General features: G+C 38.5%; 2 protein-coding genes across 2 annotated transcripts in view; one reads left to right on the top strand and one right to left on the bottom strand.

The window, feature by feature from the left end:
• Positions 1–156: 156 nt before the first annotated feature.
• Positions 157–5,352, bottom strand: LOC121734305 (BTB/POZ domain-containing protein 2-like). The gene is made up of 5 exons (XM_042124830.1): positions 4,411–5,352; positions 2,940–3,393; positions 2,374–2,520; positions 1,376–1,535; positions 157–370 (listed from the first exon to the last, which is right to left on the bottom strand). Exons 1-4 carry the CDS (start codon positions 5,169–5,171, stop codon positions 1,377–1,379), a joined length of 1,521 nt encoding a protein of 506 aa, XP_041980764.1. The 5' UTR covers positions 5,172–5,352; the 3' UTR covers positions 157–370; position 1,376.
• A 3,479-nt stretch (positions 5,353–8,831) lies between these two features.
• LOC121734263 (ras-specific guanine nucleotide-releasing factor 1-like) overlaps positions 8,832–26,377 on the top strand; it is a 38,790-nt gene continuing 21,244 nt past the window's right edge. The window contains exons 1-5 of the mRNA XM_042124755.1: positions 8,832–9,267; positions 14,760–14,861; positions 16,378–16,446; positions 17,202–17,315; positions 19,515–19,621. Coding sequence (XP_041980689.1) covers positions 14,772–14,861; positions 16,378–16,446; positions 17,202–17,315; positions 19,515–19,621 — 380 coding nt within the window. The 5' untranslated portion in view covers positions 8,832–9,267; positions 14,760–14,771. The remainder of the gene's footprint in view (positions 9,268–14,759; positions 14,862–16,377; positions 16,447–17,201; positions 17,316–19,514; positions 19,622–26,377) is intronic.

Below are 26,377 nucleotides of genomic sequence, written 5' to 3'. Positions count from 1 at the left end.
CACTTCAGTGTTAGTCGCCCCCTTAAGCCCTGGCGCGCACTAGCGGCCAGACCGCGGCGGCCATCGAAAGTATGGTGTGGCCGCTTTTCAGCGTGCGGCCAGGTGCGCGTGGTCTATGGCGGTTTCATACTAAGATATCTATCTTGATGGCCGCCGCGACCTGGCCGCTGCGGCTTGGCCGCTAGTGCGCGCTCGGGTTAATTGCTTGTCATCTCGCGGTGCGCCAACCACGCCGGCCACCGCACGCGTTCGCGCCGCTGCCTGTAAACCCAGCCTAACGTCCGAAACGTACCAACTACCAACTTACATTTATCTGCCGGGTGATTATCCTGATAGGGAGAGGGGGAGTAGACACCATCATGTTTTGAAACTGAAAAACAATTAAAAATCACACCTGATGATGATTTTTTCGAAACCAGTCGTGTATTTAACAATTTTGTAATAAATATGTCAAAATAAAGTGGAATAAGTGCAAGGAAAGTGTATAATTATTTAATTGAAGATGAATTTCCACCAAGAAGTGACAGTACATTCAATATCATAGTTAAAAATCATTGTTATATATAACGTTTGAGGTACCTAAACTGCTTAGTAAGTCAATAATCAGTTTAGTAATTGCTCATTGCATTATCTCATAAAATGGCAGTGCTGCTAAGTGGCGTCACAAATCCGAAACACTTTATTATTTACTGGGCTTGTGCTACCACCTGTAGGTTTTGCATGTTTCATATTACATAGTCCGTATACACCATTAAAGAAAGCTAGATGACGCCCTCACCTTCGTTGCGACAAAATTCGTATATCACGCGGGAATCGTACATTTTTCAGGGATAAAAAGTATTCTATGCCCTTTCCCTGGACTCAAAGTTCTGAAATTTTGTATGGGGATACCATACCAAATTTCAGCAAAATCGTTTCAGTCGTTTACGCGTGAAGAGGTAAAACACAGATACTCTATTACCATTATATTATAATTATGTAATAAAATTAGTCCGAATTTCCCTTTAAATATATTAATCATGGACACTAAGTAAATTACGCGGCTAGGCAAGTAGGCATACTATGCGGCCGGCGCGGCGGCGTGCCCCATCAAAGAAACACCGCGCCGCTACCCTTGCGCGCGGTGTCCATGCGTTGGGTAAATAATTATTTAACTTTAAGCTACATTTACTCAGTGATCATTCAATATATTTTTTTTTCATCTAATATAATAGCCAAATATCTCGTCTACGATTATTGAACATGTCGCACCAGTCATGCAGTAATATTAGTATGGATCATGGCCGGTATTTGGCTGTCCCCATGCACGCAATACGCACGCTAAATCCATACACAAAAGATCCTATCTACAAGAACACATCACGGGAAACTGCACCTTATATGTAGAAGATGATGGCCGGTATCTGGCCGTCCTCGACGCTAGTACCGTTGTTGTTGCCCGCCGCGTACGAGAACTGGAACACTACGCGTTCGCCGTTGTTGCAGTCTACGGGCACGCGGCGTAGACCGCGCGTCCCGTAGTACGAGTCCGTGCCCTGGGGGGACAGAGATAGAGTGATATACAGATTAGAATACAGATCGTAGCATTCTTATCCTACCAAAAATATTAGTAGAGATATTAATGATTATACTATAATAAAGAAAACCTCAAAAGTACCCCGACGAAAAATCAAGGTCAATTGTGTGAATAAGATTTTCAAGTTTTTCTCGAAAGCGGTAAAAATAAGTAAGGCCTTACTTATTTTTACAATTTTCAGCTCTATGCGATTTTTTTGGGTTACTATTTTTTGTCTCTAATTTGTCTGGGCTGTATATGGAGTGATATAGATAGAGATGTGCTGCGTGTGACGTAGTATAAGTTTGTGCCCTGTAGGACAGAGATAGCGTAAGATAGAGAAAGACAGAATATAGAGATATTGTCATAATATCAGTCCGTCCACTGTGCGACGAAGATGTAACACAACAAACAGGCACAAACGCCTTTGGCGTAGTGGGAGACGAACAAAGCTAAACAGCAGAATCCCTAAAAAATCCAGGCCCCTGCATCCGTTGTGGATGATTTATACAGTACTTTCAGAGTGAAGTAACCAATCCTCAAATACAGCAGGATTTAAATGTCCGTATGGTTCCCCAAACACATACGACATCCTCGCAACATAGTCGGCCTAGTCCAGATGAAATAACTAGTCAATACGTCTGGGACCAACTATGTGCTGGTTTCTTTACGACGTTTTCATTCACCATATGAGCGTCGGTATTATGTACTTGAGATATGAAAATGTCTCATTGGTACATGCCTCCACCCGGGATTGAATAGGCATTAGGCCATGAACGCTCTATAATCCCTAACCCTTATAAAAATAAGTTATTTACTTTAAGTTTAGCACTGGCGATGTAGCTGGTATTGGGCAGTATCTCCACTGGCTCCTTGAACATGGCGCGGAAGGTGTCGTCGGTGCCGTCGCAGCAGAATGTCGTGGTGTTGGAGCCGCATATCTTCTTGGTGGCCAGATGGATTATCTGAAATTTTTTTTTGGTTAACAAAGATGCAAAGATATTTTATTTGTACGATTTTTTTAAGGTCCTTTATTTTAGTTTTTATAATTTGCAATATTTCTAATGAATATTCGAACTTCTTGAAAGAAGTTTTAGGACTGTTTTCTAGATCGAAAAGGTAACAAAATATAGATGAAGCTTGTTATATTATTTATATTTTGTGATATTTTAAGTTTTACTGAGTTGGTCAGACAGTCAGACACATGTCATCATTATTTGGAATTAAAACTGCTGCACCCTATGAACATTGAACACCAGTAAAATGAATGATGTTTTAACTTTTCAAGAAACCACTATGGACGTAAATGCTCCAATGGTTTGATGGTCAGTCCATAAACCTATAAAACAATAATTGTGAAAAGCAACACTATTATTATAATTACCTGCAAATGAACCTCATACTCCGTCGGTCCAAAGTAGGATCCATACAAGCCGAAACCGACAACAAATATTCTTTGGTCTACAGTAAATCTAATTCTATCTGTCGTCCCGCTGTAACCCCATCGAGATTCAGTCTGTGAGAACCGGTTCACTGTCAGTTCCTTGCCCGTCATACAACATCTAGGAGTATCTAGGAAGCCGACGTTAGGCTTTGGGTTAACCGTAAAATATAGGAACAATTGGACTATCTCTCTGTCATCTAGTAGACCACTCTGAGCAGGACCCATGGCGAATTCTTCTACGGACATCAAAGGGAATCTAATTGCGTGGAACGCTCGGCCTAACACAGTTCTCTGGTTTGTTGGCGTGACTGGTAGCTGCCGACGAATGCACTCAGCTTCCGACCAGCGTAAGACTGCTGCAAAGATTTTAGCTTCTCTGATGCGGAGGGTGTCTCTGAAAATTGCAAATATAATATTTAATCAGACAATAAGTAAAAAATAAATTCTAGTATTGTATTAAACAACAATAAATAACATTGAAACTACATTAAATATTAAAATGGTGTAGTTGCTGTAAATGTCAAGGATAAGTTATAATTTCTACAACTACCTACTAATTGAAGACATACATTAGAAAAGTTAGAAGTAAATAATAAAATTACTGAAATAAAGCAGTTTCAAAATAGTGACCTAAGTGAAAAAATGCTATTTCAAGTGGGAAATGGATAAACAAGTCTTAAAATTTAGTATATTGTTATCTTTAGCAATATTCTGCAAAATAAGAGTGTACGCATAGATATGCGTACAGCACCTCCCTCCTCTCCCACACTGCCTATGCGTACACTCGCATGCAAGACAACCTGCAGACACCACCACCACACAAGCAATAATGTTGGCAAAACCGTGCAAGGCCCTTCACCACCATGCAGGTTGAAAACCTCGACGCTCGTTTCGCCCCAAAACCGGAGCATCCTCAAGATGTGGACTCTATGAAAGACGTCCCTCAAATGAGAGTCAACATCCTGAGGATGCTCCGGTGTTGGGGCGAAACGCGCGTCGAGGTTTTCAACTTGTATAGTGGTGAGAGGCTTTGCACGAATTTGCTAACATTATTGCTTGTGTGTGGTTGTGCGGACAAAAAATTTTAAACAAGTCTTATAAAAATTGCAATCTTGAGTACTTTTTAATTTATCTCTACCATGTTTTGTCCCAAGTGGTTGATTTTTAACAAATATATGGATTTATCTTTTATACAAAGTATGCATTTTACGGTCAGTTTAAAGCCCAATCTGAAGTTATGATATTTTTGAGTTAGGTCACTTTCATTAGTGCAAAATATATATATAGTTTTTTTCATCTCACTGTTACAAATGTTTTATTAACCTTTACATTCTTTTTGCTTGACTATTTTCTTACAAAAAAAAAATGGTCTCTTTACTCTGTACTTGTTTAGTTGTAAAAAAAAGAATACCTCTCTAATACTGCATTTAATGTGTCTTGATCAATGTCGGTAAATCCCTCGGCGTTGAGTGCATCAGTGGTGTTCTTGTCAATCATCTCCAGACACAGGGCAGCCAGTTGGGGCTCATCGAACAGCCGAGCTTGTGTTAACAGTAGAAAAGCATTATCAGTACCTAAGTTGCTCTTGAGAAAGTCTACACAGTGCTCCTCCAGAGCTGCCACCGCATACTTCTTTGCAGTATACAGGGTCGTCATCACACTCTCCGGACCGATGCGCACCTCATCGGAATATAGGAACTTTAATAAATGGAGGAAAGCCGCTGGCTCGACGTCCGGGAGCTCCACTTCATCAGATTTAGTAGCTAGAACACCATTAAACATGGCGTCGAACACCGCGCTGCCGACAGACAAGACAAATTTATGTGCAGGTATCACCTGTTGATTAGCATCTCTACCCACAATAAAATGGACATCTGCTAATATCTCATTGTTGAAGAGAAACGACAGGCGCTCCTTGACGGTGGTCTTCGTGGCCTGCCAGTTGTGCAAGCGACCTCCGGAGTTGTTCGTTAACTGCAGGTTTTCGATGGCGGAGGATGTAGGCATGTTTTCGTTGTGATGCCTGACTTCGTCCTCGTTATGGCTGCCCTGACGAGACTGTTGGTTCGAAGGCAACATGTTCTGCGGAGGGAGCTCGTCCCCGGCCGCCTCATCTTCCAAACGCATGTTCAGCAGCCTGGCTCCGATGTCATTCTTAGATCCAGAAGCCATAGCTATTGATTCGAAATAAACATAACATAAAAGCCGGCTAATCGATTTTCAAACGCCTAACTGGTTGCGTTAAAGTAAGATGCTCGTAAAAAGCACATGAATTTATATGAATTACAATATTTTGATTGATAATCTGCAATAAAACACGAATATTTTGCATGGATTTTCAACAAAATTTTACTTTGAAGTTTGAAACAATTTGCTTTTTGACATTTGCCTAATGTCTGTCACAGATTGTCGCGGTCCACTGACATTTAACTACTTCTTCACCTGCGAGATTCACATAAAGTTAAAGTTAATGCCACTTATCAGGTTAAGGTGCGCGTCCACCGACCACCGGTTTGGAATCGGAGCGTACGGAGCGGTAGGATTTGTTGCTTTGTAAATTTGTATTGATTTTTATGGCACTTACTTAAATAGATTCACACTAACATAGAGTTAATGCTAGTAGTATCAGGAGGCTAGAACTCAGATCAAAATTCACAGCTGATGTATAAACTATAAACATAAAATTAGGGGATAAGTGGGTACATAATATTATTGTAATTCACTATTGCGTATTTATGCGCAACTTGAGCGTTTCTTTTCATTTATAATTATTTTGAACTCTGTCCTAGGTTTCCAATGTTTACGAATACGTTACGCTGTCTATCTACTTGTTTGTCACTAGGCTTTAGTTCCAGAATAGCTATAATAATATTATTTCAGGTGAAAACACAAATTTCTGTTTCGGATGCAACTTTATTTTGTATGGTTAGTGAATGGTGGCTAGTGACTTTAATTTAAATAATAATTATAAATTAATTTAAGTACAGCATATAATGTAACTAATTATTGTGAATTTTTAAGTGACTTTATTGCCAGTTTTATTGCTCGATATAATTTAAATTTTATACTTAATAAATAAATTTAAAAAAATTAATAAAGGGGGCTCCGAGAGGTTTCTCGCAAGTGTATCTTTTATTATCGAGACAATAATATAGACGTAGCTAATAAATATTATTAATAATCTGAGTGTAAAAAAAATATTTATACATCTACGAAAGAACGAATCTTAATTTTTCACTTTTAATTTTAAATTCTCACGTTTGATGTTAAAGACGTTCGCTTTTTATTTTTACTAAAATATATTTAGTTTGTAATATTGTGTTATAGGTCAGATAAAATAAGTTTATTGGCTAGGCATTAAATAAATTCACTTGAGAGCTGAACGCTACAGTAACTGCGCTACAATGTGAATATGCCGCTAGGAAAATTTAGATACGTCGCGTCGTCATCATTATGAACATCCTAACCTTGGTCGCGAATTCATCCAGCTTAAAACTTTTTTTTGCTTGTTGTTAAGTAGTTAGAATAAAGATAAAAGAAGGCAGTAAGTATTTAAATTAGTGCCTACCTCAATATTAAGTAAATTTTAAATTTAAAAATTCGAACACGAAGATTTTAAAGGACTATGCCCTACGAATAATACAAAGTAAGGAAAAGTAACTCCGTCAAAAAACATGCACCACAATACTTGTCAAAAATGTGTACTTTAGGTAGACATTTCAATAGATTTGCAATACTTAGGTGACCTTGAGCGGTACTAGGCTGACGTTACATGACAGATCATAAGGAACCAAATTTAAAACGGTAATAGTATGGGAGTTACGATTCCTTAGTTTTTATTATTCGTAGACTATGCCCAAAAAACCCATAGTCGATTAAAATAATGTATATACAGCAAAGTAGAGCATAAATGGTAGATTGAAAATATGCAATTCATTTTTTTCTAAACCATAACCGAAAACGATAATTTGAAAAAATAAATCTGAGATACACAGTATGGAATCTACTTCGAATCAACTAGTTATTTCCTTTGTTTTTGTGATCTTTCTCGTGAAAGCGATGTTGATAGACAATAATGTACAATTAAATAGAAAAAAATCGGCCAAATGCGAGTCGGACTCGCGCTCGAAGGGTTAAGTACCGTTATAGAGCGAAAGTGGGCAAAAAATGTTTTTAGTATGGGAGCCCCCCTTAATTATTTATTTTATTTTAATTTTGCGATAAAATATTAAAGTACACACATAATTGATGATTTTGTAAAAAAAACAATGTGTCTACATAATATAGCCATTATAGATTAGGAGCCAAAAAGGGCAAAAAATCACGTTTGTTGTATGGGAGCCGCCTCCCTTGAATCTTAATTTTATTTAGTTTTTAGTATCTGTTGTTACAGCGGCATCAGATATACACAATCTGTGAAGATTTCAGAAGTCTAGCTTATAGCGGTTCTTGAGTAAGAGCCTGGAGACAGACAGACGGACAGACATCGAAGTCTCAGTAATAGTGTCCCGTTTTACCCTTTGGGTACGGAACCCTAAAAAGTATGTCAAATATAATATTTTTTAAGAATCAACTAAATCACAAGTGGCTTCACTCTACTGTCTCTACATCCTCTATCGGTTGTATCACGGGGAGTGCTCTAAGAATTTGTTCGGAATCATTCCACCAGCAACTTTTCGCCATCGCTCCATGCTAAAAATAAACCATCCTCATCACTTTAATGAGTGGCAGTCTTCCACCGTGCGTTTTTTGCGTAATTTTCTACTGCGCACTGTAAAACTCTGAAATAAACTGTCACTATATTTGCAATACGACGATTCCTATAAGAAAAGTCAATTAGTTACGATCGTTTTTAAAGTACTCGGTGATTGTTTAATCCAAAAAGGACATTGTATTTGGGATACAGTATAAGTAGTCTACTATGCCACATATAAATGGTTTCAATCGATTACGGTTTTTTGGTCCATACATTTTTGGGCATTCACCTTTCGAAGATAAAGCGTTTTTTGTAGGTACCGTACTTATTTTTAGGGTTCCGTAGCCAAATGGCAAAAACGGAACCCTTATAGATTCGTCACGTCTGTCTGTCTGTCTGTCCGTATGTCACAGCCACTTTTCTCCGAAACCATAAGAGCTATACTATTGAAACTTGGTAAGTAGGTGTAGTCTGTGAACTGCATTAAGATTTTGATACAAAAATGGAAAAATTATTAAAAATTTTAGGGGTAAAACTGAAACAAAAATTTTTTTTTTCATCTAACCTATACGTGTGTGGTATCTATGGATAGGTCTTTAAAAATCATATTGAGGTTACTAATATCATTTTTTTCTAACCTGAATAGTTTGCGAGGGAGGCTCTTCCAAAGTGGTAAAATGTGTGTCCCCCCCTCTAACTTCTAAAGTAGGGGCATGATAATTCTAAAAAAAATATATGATGTACATTACTATAAAAACAACCAACGAAAATTGGTTTGAACGAGATCTAGCAAGTAGTTTTTTTTTATACGTCATAAATGGTAAACCTTAATTTAACTTTCATTAAATCAACTGAAATATAAAAATAAATCAAAAACCTTATAATTTCAATGAAATAAACCTTATTGCTGCTGCGGAACCCTTCATGGGCGAGTCCAACTCGCACTTGGCCGGTTTTTTATTTTTTATATTCATGCAGCTTCAATACTAATACGTAACATAACAGTTATATAAGCACATTTTTAAGTCGCAGGTTATTACTTCTAAAATACCACATTATATTTAACCGCCTCTGTAATAATGTAGTTCTATAGCATCTTCCCTACGTCATCAGCTGCGCGCGTGCGTTTAAGGGTCGATCCAGCTAACAGGTGCCCACCCGGCAGTCACTCTGTCGTCCTCGACAGGGACACACCTCGCGACCCTCACTAAACATACAAAAAAAACCACAGCTATGCCTATTTTGCTATAAAAACGCGTGTACCGCATGCCCGTCAAATAAAACTGCAATATATTCTATGCGCCTGATCATTTTATGTTAGCAACACGTTTTGCGCCGCGTCCTACTAGTTGCGCTTTAAAATCAACAGGCGATTGTTAATGTTAGTCGATACGTCTTTTACTGTTGTTATATTTTAAATTTCTTGTTGAATAATGTAACTTCATATACAAAACTTGTGTCTTCAAGGTATTTCTTAGAGATAGGTGTTTTGATAAATATAAAATACTAGTACAAGCATCTAAAAATGTTGTGACTTACGACTGTCCTCTGGAATTAACTTCTTAAAATCACGTAAGTATTTTTAACATAGCATTAAAGAAACACTTTAATAATATACCTACGAAGTAGCTATGTAATTTATATATCAGGTTAGTGTCATGGATTTTATAACTGCGTATTTGCGTGACAAACTTTTATGGCTACCGACATAGATAGATTATAATAAATTGTAATTGGAGTAAAGTGAATTTTTATTGATTAACACGTCTTAATAATGTGATAACATGGGCATAACTTGATGACAAAATATAATAATTTATTATTTAACATTTTATTATGACGACGTTCATATTTTTATTATTAAAACCACCCTGTTTCTCTTTGTAAATTATTGTTAAGTAATTAATATTTTGTTATAATTAAGTATAATGTCAATGCCTAGATCCATATCCATACTTAATATTATAAATCCGAAAGTGTGTCTGTCTGTCTGTTACCTCTTCACGCCCAAACCACAGAACCGATTTTGCTGAAATTTGGCATGGAGATACTTTGAGTCCCGGGAAAGGACATAGGATACTTTTTAACCCGGAAAATGTACGGTTCTCGCGCGATAAACGAGTTTTGGCGCAACGGAGTTGCGGGCGTCATCTAGTACCTTATATAATTATCAAAAAAGACGCAGTCCGACTATCCGTGAGGGTTGCATGTGCGTTGATAGGGTTAAAGCACACAATATGCTCTAGTTTCCTTGGATTTTGAAGTCGGTTCATTCGAGTCGAAGTAGCTCCGCCATTAGCTACACCTTTGATACAAGTCAATTTGTTTGACTTGGATGTATGGATGGATGGATCCTTTATATCTTTAAAAACTATGAACGGATGACACGTTAGTACCTAGTGTATTAAAGTTGTACTGGATTAAAAGTTAGTAGGTAAGTACAACAGCATATTTTTAACCGCCAACGAAAAAGAGTTGTGTTAAATATTATGTATGTCGGTCTGTCTGTGTACTTACTGTATAGCTAGTTGCTGATATTGTATAGTGTGTACAGATGTACCTATACTATATTAGCTGTATAAAAGTTATCAAAGTATTGAATTTAAAGCGCCCTCAAAGTCCTTTAAGAAAATAAGCTCCTTTTACCTCAAGTGGAAATTAATACGGGCCCCGTGTCCTGCCTCGCGTAAAAAGAAGCGTTGCCGAAGGATACTATAAGTAGGTACTTACCTACTTTTAATGTACCTATATTTAATTTCATACCTATTAAGTACTACAACTAACTTTCTATACATATTTGACGACCTCTGTGGCTCAGTGGTGAGCGCGTTGGTAGCTCAAGCCGGGGGTCGCGGGTTCGAATCCCGCCGACGGAACAAAAAGATTTCAAAGTTCCTGGGTCATGGATGTGTATTAAATATGTGTATCATATAATAAAAATCTTAAATATATGTATAGTATAAAAGTATTAAATATATTTCCGTTGTCTGGTACCTGTAACACAAGTCCTTTAGGTACTTAGCACGGGGCCAGACTGACGTGGTGTGAAGCGTCCATAGATATTATTAAAAATATTAGGAAGTAATGTACTTTCGCATTTTGTAATTATTGTAAGTGCGAAAGTGTATCTATAAACTACCTATTACCACTTTGTTTACCGTTACACCTCCGTGGTCTAGTGGTTAGAGCGTCGCTCTCGACTCCGGAGGTCGTGGGTTCGAATCCCGCGTTGGAAACATGTTATTTCCAAGTTTGGTTAGGACAATGCAGGCTGATCACCTGATTGTCTGACAAGTAAGATGATCCATGCGTCGGATGGGCATGTAAAAAGTCGGTCCTGCGCCTGATCTCTCGCCAGTCGTGTCGGTCTTCCGTCCCACTGGGTTATGAGAGTAAAAAGGAATAGAGAGTGCTCTTGTGTACTGCGCACACACTTGGGCACTATAAAATTACTCCTGTGTATCTGGCCTGGTTTCAATGAAACCGGCCACCGTCACCGAAACCGGTGTGGGGAGTATTATTATTATTATTACCGTTACACCCCTTATATTGTTATTGTTAAGATGTTATAACGTTACAGTCGAGCTAATGCTTGTAATCAATGCGCACCTACAGTGTGTAATAATATCTTGATACAACTTGTAATATCAACTAGCTTACATTTGCTGTGTTGTAATGTAATGCTCAAAGTCGAATCTTTACACGTGAATGCTCATCGGTCAGGGAGGTATTTTTGTAATGTAATGCTAAAAACGAATTTATAATGTTACTTTACAAGTGAATGCTCGCGGTGAGGCACCTTTATATAGGAGATACTTTGGGTCATAAAAAGGACATAATAAATTAATAATAATAATATTATTATCTATCGTAACCTTCCCGTGGGCGTGGCATAGTCCATTACTGCAATTATTTTGGCGCAATATGTACCTCTATAGCTATGTCCACACTGTGCACTTTCATCTTCAATTTTCGTCATCAACTTTCATATTGGCGCATTCAACATTGAATGCGTCAAGGAATGCAACGCCAATATTGTCATTTTTGAAGTTTTGGATACGGTTAGAGGTCATTTGTCGCGGGCATGCCTCACGTTCGCTGTTGATTGCGCTATAACGCATATTGACGAACAGAAAAAAACACAGGATGGACAAAGCTTATCTACCAGCTACCTACGACTTATCTGCAGCTCTAACCTACTCTGTGATGTTACCTGCCTGCTGATAATAATCTATTACCACTAATATTATAAATGCGAAAGTGTGTCTGTCTGTCTGTTACCTCTTTACACCCTAACCGCTGAACTGATTTTGCTGAAATTTGCTATGGAGATACTTTGAGTCCCAGAAAAGGACATAGGATATTTTTTGTCCCAGAAAAATATACGGTTCCCGCGCGATAAACTAAATTTGGCACAATGAAGTCACGGGCTTCTTCTAGAATTATTAGATACTAGCTATTTGACCGAGCTTTGCTCGGTATTCGATAAAACACGAATAAAATGACATTAATTTCTAAAAATGATTCCTAGCTAGATCGATTGATCGGAGGCGATTCCGAGATTCCAATTATATATATACATATAAAATATTCAATAACAAGTGTGTATGTCGGTGTCGGTTTTGCGGTTATCGTGCAAACTGCAGGTAATTGAGTTCCCGTTACACATTCGTCAGGCTCAGCTCAGTATATCGATTGGTTATGCTCGCCTTACGATAATGTGGTATACTAGAATCTAGATGACGTTGTACCAAAATTCGTATCGCGCGGGGACCGTACTTTTTTGCGGGATAAGAAGTATCCTATGGGTCAATTTATACTAGTGCACAGTCGAAGCGCATCGAAGCGAATAATTAAAACTGAACATAACAAATTCAACCTTAACTCCAAAGCGTTAACGCACTTTATTACTTCTGGGTATTTAAAAAGGCGCGGGCATTCACGCGAATTCGCGTGGATGCCCCGACCAACGCTGATTGGCCTCGCAGAAGTAATGTATGCGTTACGCTCTGGAGTTAAGGCTGAAATATCTGTGTTCAGTTTTTTGGGAATTCGCTTCGCTTCGACTCTGCGCTAATATAAATTGACCCTATGTCGTTTCCCGGGAAACAAAGTATCTCTATACCAAATTTCAGTACAATCGGCTTAGCAGTTTGGGTGTGTAGAGGTTACAAAGAGACCATAGGACATACCACACACTTTCGCATTTATGATATAAGTATGGATAATGGATGCGAGGCGAATGCTAAAATTGAACTACAGCGAGAACATGGTTTTGTTATTAGCCGATTATCTGACGTAAGAGATTTAGAAGAGGAGAGAGGAGATATGATATAAGACAATGGTGTCGGTGTCGGTTTCGTTGAAAGCCAGCAGCTGCTGTACTCTCTTTTCTTCTCTTAGGGTCTTGCTTCACCTTCCTTGTAGTGTGGCGAGCCTCTTCTTTCGGCTCTCGGCCAATCAAATTGTCTGTTTTACACTGTCCCGCCCCTGTATTGCCACTCAACTCGGTAGGTGTAATCAAGGTCAGTGGGAAGATTACCTTGATTACACCTACCACTTGACGTGGCAGAGCCATGCTTCGGCACGAATGGGCCGGCTCGGCCGGAGAAATACCACGTTCTCACAGAAAACGAGTGAGTGAGTTTACCGGAGGCCCAATCCCCTACCCTATTCCCTTCCCTACCTTCCCCTTTTCCCTTCCCTTCCCATCCCTACCCTCCCCTATTACCCTATTCCCTCTTAAAAGGCCGGCAACACACCTGCAGCTCTTCTGATGCTGCAAGTGTCCATGGGCGACGGAAGTTGCTTTCCATCAGGTGACCCGTTTGCTCGTTTGCCCCCTTATTACATAAAAAAAAGATTAGCCAACACGCCTGGCGAAAGATCAGGTAGCAGAAGACAAGACTTTTTACATGCCCATTTGACGCGCGGTGGTCAACCCAAGTTGATTTATCCAACAGGATAACTTTTTGATTTTTGCACCGCAGTAATAATTGAAGTTAGAACTTATGAGGAAGCCAATCCTAACAAGCCAATCCTAACTTCCAAACTAATATTATAAATGTGAAAGTGTGTCAGCCAGTCAGTCTGTCTGTTACCTCTTCACGTCCAAACGGCTGAATCGATTTTGCTGACATTTTGTATGGAGGTGCTTAGAGTTGCGGCCGTTATATATACCTATAGGTGTAGCTGTCTAGCCCACGCGAGCGTGAATGACATAAATATTAATCGCTTACCGAAATGTTTTAAAAGTTCAACAGCGTATCTAAACAATTACTTCTATTGGAGCCAAGCCGTAAATCGTAATCCAAAATAGGTCTTAAATGGTATAGCTGTCTCGTAACTATGTGAGCGTTAACTCAGCCAGATTGTCGATTTTTTAAACTTTTTTTCTACCCCCAATTAAAGCACAGGCTTCTATAATTGTGCCCAAATTTTTGCCCTTGTGTACTTGAAAAACTTGAAAAACAGATCCACGCCACGCGTGCGAGAAAAACATAATTAAGAGGATATACCAGGGGCAAGAGAAATTGAAAATAGGTATTTGAAAATGTATTGCTGTCTCACCAATCTCAAGTCTCCCACCCAGAGCGCGATAGAGACAACACGACAAAAGTTCTAATAAAAGAACAGAAAATCTTCGATTCGTTGTCCGCTGATTCCTTCTCCAAAACTTAACCGATTTAAGTACTTTTTTCATTAAGAATTAAAGCAAGGCTTGAGCTGTGTTCCTATGTTTTATTTTTTTGTATATTTTAGCTAGTTTTGTTTTCTGGGTGTTTGAACACAGAGGAAAATCTGGCCATTTTTTTGGGTTTTTGGACGTTCTTATCTTTTTTAATAATAAAACTATGAAAAAAAAGAAAACATAGGGACATGCCTATTTTCCTGTTCTGAGGTGGCCATAGATATTCAGGAAAAAAATCATAACTCGACCGGCATTATCCAGGGAGGAAACAGGGGACAACGTTTGTATGGAAAAACAGCGGTGTGGACTCCTCTTAACTTTCTGAAAGGTTTTAGAATTTAACAGCGTTGCAAACCATTTGTTTTTGTTGCAGAATCCCGTCGTGATGTTGAGTCCGAAGATACAGCGCGCCATACGCGTCAACGACGGCCAACTCATAGCGCTCTCCGACCGCGCGCAGTACGATCACTCGCAGGTAATGAATCCGGTTTCGGTGACAGTGACCGGTTTCATTAAAACCAGGCTAGCGCGTAGGGCGATCTCTTGCAGATACTGGATCCGGTTTCGGTAACGGTTTCGTTGAGACCAGGCAGCTGTGTTCTAGACGCAGAGTAATTTTAAGAGCCCAAGTTTAGCAGCAATCAGGAGCACCCTCTCTCTTAAAAAAAAAAACTTTATTCAGTAAAACAAGCGTATCTAGTTGTCAACCAAATTGGTGCTTACTCAGCACTGACGTGTTGCGACCATAGTCGCAACGCTGATTTTCTTCCTTTACTTTTTTTTATGAAATAAGGGGGCAAACGAGCAAACGGGTCACCTGATGGAAAGCAACTTCCGTCGCCCATGGACACTCGCAGCATCAGAAGAGCTGCAGGTGCGTTGCCGGCCTTTTAAGAGGGAATAGGGTAATAGAGGAGAGTAGGGATGGGAAGGGAATAGGGTAGGGGATTGGGCCTCCGGTAAAAACTACTGTCATGACTCATGAGTACAGGACCCAGTGGGACCATTTGCCCATCTTGGGCATATTAGCTTTCTTACTGTCATGAGTACAGGACCCAGTGGGACCATTTGCCCATCCGGGGCGTATCAGCTTTCTTGTCAGAAATTCAGTTTATCAGACTGCGGTATCCTAATAGAAATTAGAATAATATAATATCCATTATCCATGATGTAAAGTAGCTTGTTACTCTTCGTGTTGCAATCTAATTCAGCCTGCCTAGCATACGCCAACGAGATATCTCACTCTCGAGATAATTAAAACTACTCGTCTCATAATGTCAAAATATCGACATTACTTCGACAAAACTCTATAAAAATGTGTTATTTCGATGATATATCTACGCGAGAAATAATGTTTGTCATGCTAAGGTCAATAGAGATGAAGAGACAAACCATCAAACATCGAGAAAACATGTAGAGTGAGATATTATCTCGTTGGCGTATGCTAGGCAGGCAGAACATGAAAATCGGTCAGGTAATTTCGGAGCCAATTATTCGATAAAAACAAACAAACCTTTCCTCTTATTAGTAAAGTCTTAAAATATTACATTTTGCGAATGATAATAATATAATATCTTAAAATAGTTACAATGTATGAAATTCTATGACCAGCCTCGTGGTCCGGAAAATACATTTTCTAAATATCGTTACCGGCGATATTCTAAAATGAAGCCTACGACATTGTTTACCAACTTTACGACTATTATTAGACGGTGACACGTCAGCCTGTTCTAATGTAATTACGTAGTTAACTGACTTTGCACCGACGACGGGATGAAAACTGGAGACAAACAGGGTCTGTTGTCTTACCTTAAAGGTCTCTCCTCGCTTTGGGTTGGGAACCATGATAACGCAGCAGCTGTCAATAACAGTGTCCATAGTGCACATCAAACATTTAAAAGCACTAACTAAATAGCTTTGGTCCTAATAATAATTATATTAATAAGACCAGAGATTGAGAATTATTCTTAAACTTATATTTTTTGTCGCAGGCTGGATATCTACACAAGCGAACTTCAGACAACTCAAAATGGCAACTGCGCTGGTTCATTCTTTATCAGGTATTCACTTTGCCATAAAATTCTTACCTGTTGTGCCATCCAGTGGTGGAAAAGCGGCTGTAGCAATTAGAGTGTGGCGGTACCCACAGTTAGCACCACATTCCTGCATCGCGCTATCTAAGTTTTCTAAGTCGTATTTAATATTATGTCGGTATGTAATATTAAATACGACAGCTGAAATCAATCACGTGGGTTTCGGGCTGACCGATACCACCTCGCTCGATCGGAAGATCTTCCTTTTCGGCCCTCAGGCATATTTCCACACTTGTCTGTCAAGCTGCTTGGCGCTTGTCCAACGTTAATGTTATATTATATATTTTGCTACAGTATCAGTATTATTTAGCTTACATCGGGCTCCTGGAGATCAAATGGTTTTCGTGGTCGACGAATTAGGCCCAGGTCTAATGCCCGCTTAAAAAAATGTGTAATGTGTAGCTGTATTTAGGCAATAGTCCAACATTCAATATTTTATAAGTATTCTGGTAATTGGTATTACATAGCAATTTAAACCAGCCAAGGGCGGATCCAGCTTTTATATCTTTCACCATATTATAAAGGAACGTGAAAGTGTGTTTGTTAGTTTTTGACGTTGAAACCGCTAAACGGATAAGATTTCATGGGGTGGAAATTGCATTGGTCCTCCACTGCAGCGAAATTAAATAAAATTGCAGTGGATATGTATGACCCAGTCGGTCGTCCAGGGGATCCAGGGGTGGCCTGGATCCGCCCTTAAAACCAGCACCGTTTGTTATCAGAACCTGCTGTTCTACTACGAGTCGGAGAACAACACGCGGCCGACGGGCGTCCTGCTGCTGGAGGGCTCGTACTGCGAGAGACTCAGCAAGTCGCCCATGGACAGGAATGCCTCGGTGAGTTGGTCACCGTACTTGCGAGTTGGAGAAACGGATGATGACGTCTAAAGGACGATCAGGCGTGGGCGTTTTGTTTTTCGAGATGCTATAGCAGAAAACGCGCACGTCAGAACGCGCCGATGGTTTTGTTAAGAGTACTTCACACAGAAATGAATGCGAAGATGAATGAATTTAAATAAAATTTCTCTTAATATGCAATTTTTTTTTGTATGTTCAACAATAACTCAGCCGTTTGTGATCCGATTTTCAAAATTATTTTTGTGTTGTATAGGGTTTAACTTGAATTTGGTACCATATTTACAAAAATGGTGATCTGATGATGGGATCCTGGAGGAATCGAGGGGACTCCTTGAAATTTGTATGGAAACATATAGGGATTTCAATTTTTTCTGAAGCATTCGAGAAAACTGCTACCAAAAAGTAAAATTTCGCACCAGGATCATCTGGATCCGAAGGTACCCAACAGAACTTTTGAATCCTTATAGATACAGGTTCGGGGATTTCGGCATTGTTTAAACAACTGAAAGCATAAGCCAACACATCAATTTATTTGATCATCATCATCAAAATCATAATTATGCCATGGATCATCACATTATGACCCAATTATTGATGCTTTTCGTGATATTTTGCATTGAAGCAGATGTTTTTGATGATTATTTCGCTGTTTGTGGACCGATTTTCAAAATTCTTGTGTTGTTGTATAGGGTATAAGTTTGATTTTGTATAATAATTACGAAAGTGGTGAGCTGATGATGGGATCTATGAGCAATCGAGGGAAATCCTTGAAATTTATCAAAAGACTCATAGTGGTTAAAATGTTGTTTCTAGTAATTAAACATATGTTACGAATAAGAGAAAGTTCATACGAAGGTGTCTCTTGGTCCAAAGGCACTGAACAGAACACTGAACCTTTAAAGATAAAAGTTTTTAAATTGCAGCATCGCTTAGATAACTGCAAGCATTTACCACAAATTCGCTTACAGTAACATAATGTGAATAGTTAACATTCGTAGTGGTTATTTACGCATAAAGCCTTATCTTGTAGATAGCTAAAAAGAGTGAATTTATTATTTTTAACAAAAAATTAAAACCGACTTCCAAGGTAAAAACAATAATAATATGAATTAAAAAGTATTAAATAACTCTTACTCTATAATAGTGCCTTTTTCAGAATTCGTCTAAATCTCAACTATTTCTGTGCATACTACAGTCTTCATTACTTTGAAGTCGGTACCAGTCCCAAAAGCTTCAGATATTCTGACATTGACTGAACTCTCGATAAAATTAGCTGGTACCGACTTCAAATAATGAAGACTGTAGTATGTACAGAAAAAGTTGAGATTTAGACGAATTCTGAAAAAGGCACTATTATAGAGTAAGAGTTATTTAATACTTTTTAGTTCATATTATTATAGTTTTTACCTTGGAAGTCGATTTAATTTTTTGTTAAAAATAATAATGTAAAGTTAACTTTGCTGTTGCTCAAAGTTTCTGCCTGTCTTCTTTTACATTTTTCCGTCATATTGGTCCACTATGGCCAATTGCAGCCGAATACAAAGAAGAAAGTAAAGAAATAATTCGTTTACGATTACCCAAGGTTGTTATTTATAAGACAACTGTGCAATCTTGTTAGAGACTGGCCATAGACGAACCGCAAGTTGCAGTTTCAACGCGACTGCTCTAGAGCGGTCGCGTTGAAAGCACTAACGGTCGACCGCTCAATCAGTGAGCGGTCCGTGTATTGCGGATAAGCGACCGCAGACTTGCAATTTCAAATTGGATAAAAAACAAAACAACAACACAACACAACACCTTACAACTAAAATGCATAATTTCACCTTTTTAATTTATAGGTAATCGGAAAAGAATCGTGGTTCTTATACGATTAGTGTCCAATTATTTAGTTGCACAATTTAGTTGGATGCAATGTGCGAGCTCTCATAAGTCGCTATAGCTATTGGTATACTATGCGATTTAGTTGGCCAACTTGAAATTGTACGTCTGCGGTCGCGGTCTGCGGTCGCGGCGATCTGCAGTTTTCATACTATGAGCTAGTATGAAAACTGCAATTCGCCGTGCAGCGACCGCATCCTGCAGTCGGTTTCGACTGCAAAATGCGGTCCGTCTGCGGCCGGCCTAACCGTGCATCGTAATCGAACATCGAACATCCAATATCACAACCCTCTCCCGCAGTTCTGCTTCACGATCTCGTACCGTCGCGACAGCCAGCGGCAGTACGAGCTGCGCGCCGCCTCCGAGCTTGACTGCGTACACTGGGTCGACGCCATCCGGGACGCCAGGTAAGAGAAAAAAATATATAGTGTGTGTGGCAAAGCGCGCTACCCCGGCAAGTGAGCAATATTCAATACAATACATTAGAATCAATCCCATACTGCTGATTAGAATAAAATCCAATTAGCAGTATGGAATTATAGCTATATGGTGCACTTGCCGGGTAGGCACGCTTTGATAGTGAGTGTGGCACTGCCACTCATCCTGGTGTGGCCATGCTCATCACCATGATGAGTGGCAGTCTTCCATCTTGCGTTTTTCGCCTAACTATCTGCCGCGCACAGTAAAACTCTGGAAGGAACTGTCGCCAGCAGTATTTCCGGACATGCAAAATTTAAAGAAAATTGCGTATTCCCTCTTAAAAGGCCAGCAACGCACCTGCAACTCTTTTGATGTTGTGAGTATCTGCAACGGTAGTTGCTTTCTATCAGGTGACTTGTTTGCTCGTATGCCCTTTAATTTAATAAAAACGAGGTAAGTAAAATGCGTATTAAATCAAAAACATAAAAAACAAATTTGTTTTTTCCTGAAGATGTTGTTTACAAAAGATCTTGATTAAGGTTACAAGGTTATGAATGGACTAGTAGTTCCTGTGATTAGATCGTTCAAATAAGCCCTTTCAAATAATTTCCCCTATTTTTCCACATTTTCCTCTATTTCTTCTTTTTAGCGTGATAAAATATAGCCTATAAATATATAAGCCTTTCTCAATAAATGGGCTATCTAACAGTGAAAGAATTTTTCAAATCGGACCAGTGGTTCCTGAGATTAGCGCGTTCAAACAAACAAACAAACAAACAAACTCTTCCCAATTATAATATTAGTATAGATTAAGCTGCTTTTAAAGCTTTAAAATAGATATGAGCCTCGCACAAATTTAGGAAGTCTGGGAAAAACTGATGTAGGTTCAAATACACAACCGGTATAAACATCCGTTCCGCTTAATCTTTGCCCCACCAAAAATACCAAAAAATCAAACACTGCATGGCATTCCCCTTACATTTTTGCCGGGCGATAAAGTTTTACGCAGCCTATTCGTTTGCGTGCAATGCGGATGGTGTCCAATACTGGGTGCGTTAGCTTTTAGAATTAGCTTACAAAGATTTAAGACAAGCGCCCGAGCGCCATGGATTTTCCCCACACAAAAGTAAAAGTTACTCTTTCAGCGCTGCTACTTTCACAGCGAACTCTGTATAGGGGCCCCATACAGACCCTAAAGTAAAGTATTATTACTTAGTTTTGTTACACCCTGTATAATAGGCAGTGCCATGTCTGATTTCGGTGGACCGCCAACGTAAATTTAAAATTCAAATTTTACTCCCACAAATATATTTTAAGTTAAAACTCGACAAACATTAATCTTTAATAATCTATCCCCAATATTTCCCGAAGATTACCATTAAAAGTTCCAAGTACCCCAATAATTGGGTCAGTTTTGCCCCCGGGGAGAGCCGGGGAGAGGTGGATTAGGGTCACGACCTTGATATTGCGAATAAAGGCATGCGCACACAACAGCCCTTGTGATGAGCACATGCGCACACTATAGTTGGATCTTTGTTGTGAAAAGTTCTTATTACAATGCGGGTTATTTTTAGTAAAATGGTTTTTGATAAAGGCAGTATGAAGTTTTTTGACCAAGCTCTACGAGTAGAATTTTTTTTGTCATTGGTGCATCAGCCTTACAAAACAGCATGTTACAGGTTCTTGGTAGAACTTGATAAAAATGTTTCCTTTTAGGGTTCCGTACCCAAAGGGTAAAACGGTAACCTATCACTGAGACTTCGATGTCTGTTCGTCTGTCTGTCTGTCTCCAGGATGTATCTCAAGAACCGCTAAAGCTAGACTTCTGAAATATTACACATTATGATATTATCTGTTGCCGCTATAACAACAAATACTAAAAACAAAATTAAATTAAATATTTAAGGGGGGCTCCCATACAACAAACGTGATTTTTTTGCTCGATATCAATAACGGCAATACATAGGCACTTGAAATATTCACGAAATACTCAGTTTTATTTGTAATTTAATAATTTATACTAAAATTAAAATAAAAAATATATTTATGGGGGGCTCCCTACAAAAAATAATTTGCCAACTTTCACTCAATAACGGTACGGAATCCTTCGTCCGACTCGCACTTGACCGATTATTTAAACAATGCATCCTGTCTCAGTGTAAACTAATATTCATTCTGTAGAGCAGCCATTCTTAAACTGTGCTCCGAGGAACCTTGTAAAGTCAAAAATTTCACTTCTTAAATGGGCTCCGCAACCAAAAAAGTTTGAGAGCCGCTGCTATAGACATTCCGAGAACACCTGTTTTTTAAACCTGTATGTTCTGATGATGATATCTCAAGGAACCCTTTCACCTTGGCCTAGTCGAGGCCGCTTCCCCGTGGCTCGAGGTCTGAGGCCCGACGAGGCACGAGGCTAGCCGCCCGTGCAACATAAATGCACATTACCCATATTACACCATTTACATGGCTTAAAGAGGCAATTTTATGAGCTATAACACTAGTTACATTTATAAGATTTTTATAAGACTACTTTCATAACTTGGTTTTATATTACAATTTTATTACTTTTCGCTCCGTGAGGTTTACAAGGCTGCGATAGTGATCTTGGTTTGAGATTATAATAAGGATGCTGTTAAGCATTGGTGTGTCATCCCACATCGGACTAGTTTTGAGTAATCGGCGTTTTAAGTTTCTTTGGAATAATCTTTATTTTCTGCTTATTTTAAGCAAAAAAATGTTATTGTGCGGTATAATTTTTTTTGTTGAAATGCGTGGATTATGATTATGAAAAAAGAAATTAATTTTACATTCGTTTTTAAGAGAAAAAGTGTAAAAATGGTTAATACTACATATATTGCTATAGGGCTTATTACATATAACATTAATGTCCTATTATATAAAATTACCTCGTCACGCCCACACCGCTGAACCGATTTTTGCGAAATTTGGTATGGACATAGGACATTCTTTTTATTCCGAAAAAATGTACGGTTCCCAGTCATTCAATAAAAATGATTTCTGTTTATACCGCTACATGGATTTCAATGATATTTGGTATGGAGGTACGTTATGTGTCGGGAAGGGACAAAGGATACTTTACATCCGGGAAAAAGGTACGGTACCCGTATGATAAACAAAAATGATTTGCGCCTAAGCCGCTGAACCGATTTTGATGAAAATTGGTGTGCACATACTTTGACTCTCGTGAAAGGACATGAGATAATTATTGTCAGAACACAAAGGCTCTCCATACGCAGCAAAATCGGCTAAGCAGCTTGGGCATGAAGAAAAAATGCACGGTTACCGCGTTATAAAGTTTATTATTTTGCGCCTAAGCCGCTGAACAAATTCTGATGAAACTTGGTATGGAGATACTTTGAGTCCCAGAAAAGGCGATGGGATCCTTTTTATCTCGGAAAAATGTACGGTTCCCAGGCGTTAAATAAAATTATTTCTGCTTTAACCGCTACAATGGATTTTGATGATATTTGGTATGCAGATATACGTTATGTCTCGGGAAAAGACAGAGAGTTCCCGCTTCTTCTTCCCTTCCCGCACTTCCCGCAGAGAGCTCTTATGTATTGCGCACACACTTAGGCACTATGATATTACTCCTGCGTAACTGGCCTGGTTTTATTAAAACCGGCCACCGCCACCGAAACTGGTGTGGGAGTTTTTAGGGTTCCGTAGCCAAATGGCAAAAAACGGAACCCTTATAGATTCGTCATGTCTGTCTGTCTGTCTGTGTGTCCGTCCGTATGTCACAGCCATTTTTCTCCGAAACTATAAGAGCTATTTTATTGAAACTTGGTAAGTAGATGTAGTCTGTGAACCGCATTAAGATTTTGATACAAAAACTGAAAAATTATCAAAAATTTTAGGGATTTCCCTAGGTACAACTGAAACAAAAAAATTTTTTTTGTCTAACGTTTTACACAGAGATGAAACCAATTTCGGTTTCGTTTGACAGCTCGATATTGTTGCTCTATTCCGCTAAGTATATTAACTTTATGGCAGTGGCTCATTTACAAATTTGCCGCCTGTAGGCTATTCGATATTTGTCGCCCCTATAACTGAAATGAAATTCAATACGTTAGTTTAGTTCACAATCATATCCCACCAAAAACATTTTTTGAAAATTTTTGGTGAGACGACCACACAAAGTTTTACACTGTGCGGTAGTGAAACGGGGAATATGTGTAATTTGTTTAAGTTAGGGTCAGTAGAGTTAGGCCGTGTAGATTCAGAAGCTTGGCTCTACATGAGATCTCAATCTTTTTCACAGGGTAAACCGTAAACCTTATGTGGTCGTCTCGGCAATGTTTTACAAGAAATGTTTTTGGTGGGATTTTTTATTTCTGTAAGATAAAAAAATGGGGCAAAATTTGCCGCCCCTCTAAATCTGCTGCCCTAGGCTCCTGCCTACTTAGCCTATTGGTAAATCCGCCACTGCTTTATGGTACTAAAATGTTATAAGTAAACCGTAAATAAATGAAGATTTTGACATAAGCTCCATAGTCCATATAATACCTTTCAAACTTCTCAATAAAATTGAAGTTTAAGCCCGGCCGCACATTATCCGAAATTTCTGATACCAAACAGTTGAACGTCCGCGCTGTCTCTTACATTTTGTACTGAGCCGAGTGAGCTCGAACTCGCCGGAAGGATATTTCGGATAGTGTGCGGGGTGGCGGTCCGGCGAAATTCAACTGTTTCTGATCAGAAATCGGACAATGTGCGGCCGGGCTAATCATCGTTAATTAATGTCCCTGAGTGCGGTAGTCGGTGAGATATCCAATAATATAATTGTTTATAATTTGAACAAACCTTGTTACTTATCTACTGGCTAATATATCTGGCTACACATAAAATGCACAGTTTTTTAATTTCTAATCATTTTTCCGGCCCTAAAGCCTCCATTTATGTAAACATGATAACTAAAGGTAAACATTTTTTTACTTTTAGTTATCATGTTCATCCACTCGCGTCCTCAATTTATTCGTAGCTTTGGCATAGCCCTGGCGTAGCGTAAGCTCGTAGCGCATCTACGAATATTACGTAGCAACGCTACGAGTGCTACAGCTTTAAAAACAACGTAGCAACTTTAAAGTTTAGCAACGTTTTCTTTTAAACTGTGCTAAGTTCAATACTTAAGCGCAGTTTTATTGTTAAGTTTAATGCAACAGATTTAGCTTTACAACTTTACTTTCAAGTAAAAATAGATACTTCTACTATAAAACTTTCTGATGTATTTGAAACTAGATGACGCCCGCAACTCTGTTGCGCCAAAATTCGTTTAACAAGGGGGAACCGTACATTTTCCGGGATAAAAAGTATCCTATGTCCTTTCCCGGGACTTAAAGTATCTCCATGCCAAATTTTAGCAAAATCAGTAGTATAGTACGGATATCTCGACATGTTTTATAAGACTGTAAAAAGTTATTACATATTAGGATTTTTTTAATATTTTAGCGAGCCCTTTATTAATATTGTATAACAAAATTGCGGTAGGCCGAAAATTTTCGGTAATTGACCTAATTATTTTATGGAAGTGCGGGAATGTCACCATTATTTACTTTCATTACATTAAAATAATTATAATTAAATACAACAAAAATGTGTGCAATAAAATCATTTATAAAACGTTACTTTTTGTTCTTTCGCTGGTGAAAAATGACGAAAACTTTTCAATTTCTCCTTTTTAGGAAGATTTTAAAGTGTTTTTTTTTCAACCAAACAGTTAATCTTTTTAAAACAAAGATTAATTAAAGCCGTTGACAATAATTGTCGCTTGTATAAAAACACAAAATTGTGCAGTCGACATATTTTGTAGACTCGCGGACAAAATTTTTGACACGGTTACTCTTCTTTAGTTTTTATTATTCGTAGTAAGCACGTAGGTTCTGACCTTGTTTTGTTATTCCAATTAACTCGGTCGGAGGAAAACGCTCAAAATGAAATTCCCAGCCGTTGTATACATTTTTAAATATCCTTTCGGTTTCTTATTAGGCGTTATTAAAATATGGATGGTGCGCTGGGCCGGTTGCCATGGAAACGGGAGGGTTAGGCCGGCCGCACACTATGCTAATGAAACGTCTTTATTTGATAAAATGTAGCCGGAGTTTAAAAGGATGTTGTTAAAATGTTTATTACTTTTTAAGCATTTGCGGTGTTCAATACTATTTACAGATAAACCCTGAGTATTGTCACGCCTGGTTTTTAACCATACACATTTTAAATGTTTTTTTGTATAACTTATAAAATTAATTAAGTTTTAAGAAATTAAACAAGTGGTACTTGCTAATCAAATCAACACTTATTCCGCACTAATCACTAATATAGATGTCTGCAACTTCATTGCGCCAAAATTTGTTCATCGCGCGGAAACCTTGTATTTTCGAGGGATAAAAACCATCCTATGTCCTTTCTTCTCCCTCCATCCTTTCTTTATGTACAAGTTTTTCACCGAAATCGGTTTAGTAGCTTCAGCGTCAAGAGGTAAAATAGAAATCCTTTCTCATTTACAATATTAGCATGGGCGTATTAGCTGCGTCCCCCCCTGGATTATGTTAACGTCCCTACTAAGTATATTATCTAGTACTTTCATTTATAAAAATGAAAAATAATAAAACGAATTTTTACAACTAAAAATTATTAATTTTTTATTCTTTATAAACACCTAGCTTATAAAAAATCTGATTTGCCCCCCCCCCCCCCTGGCCCAGAATCTGCGTAATTTGCCC

Source organism: Aricia agestis, chromosome 15 (genome assembly GCF_905147365.1).
Source record: "Aricia agestis chromosome 15, ilAriAges1.1, whole genome shotgun sequence".
NCBI lineage: Eukaryota > Metazoa > Arthropoda > Insecta > Lepidoptera > Lycaenidae > Aricia > Aricia agestis.
Note: the sequence above shows the minus strand (reverse complement) of the source record. Positions and strands in the feature narration are given on the sequence as shown.

Bases quoted from the DNA above. Each gene is read 5' to 3' on its own strand.
- LOC121734305 (XM_042124830.1), bottom strand. From the start codon at position 5,171: ATGGCTTCTGGATCTAAGAATGACATCGGAGCCAGGCTGCTGAACATG. The intron at 3,394-4,410 runs GTATTCTTTTTT...TGCAATTTTCAG, and splicing joins TTAAATGCAGTATTAGAGAG to AGACACCCTCCGCATCAGAG. The intron at 2,521-2,939 runs GTAATTATAATA...AAAAAATTTCAG, and splicing joins AGTATGAGGTTCATTTGCAG to ATAATCCATCTGGCCACCAA.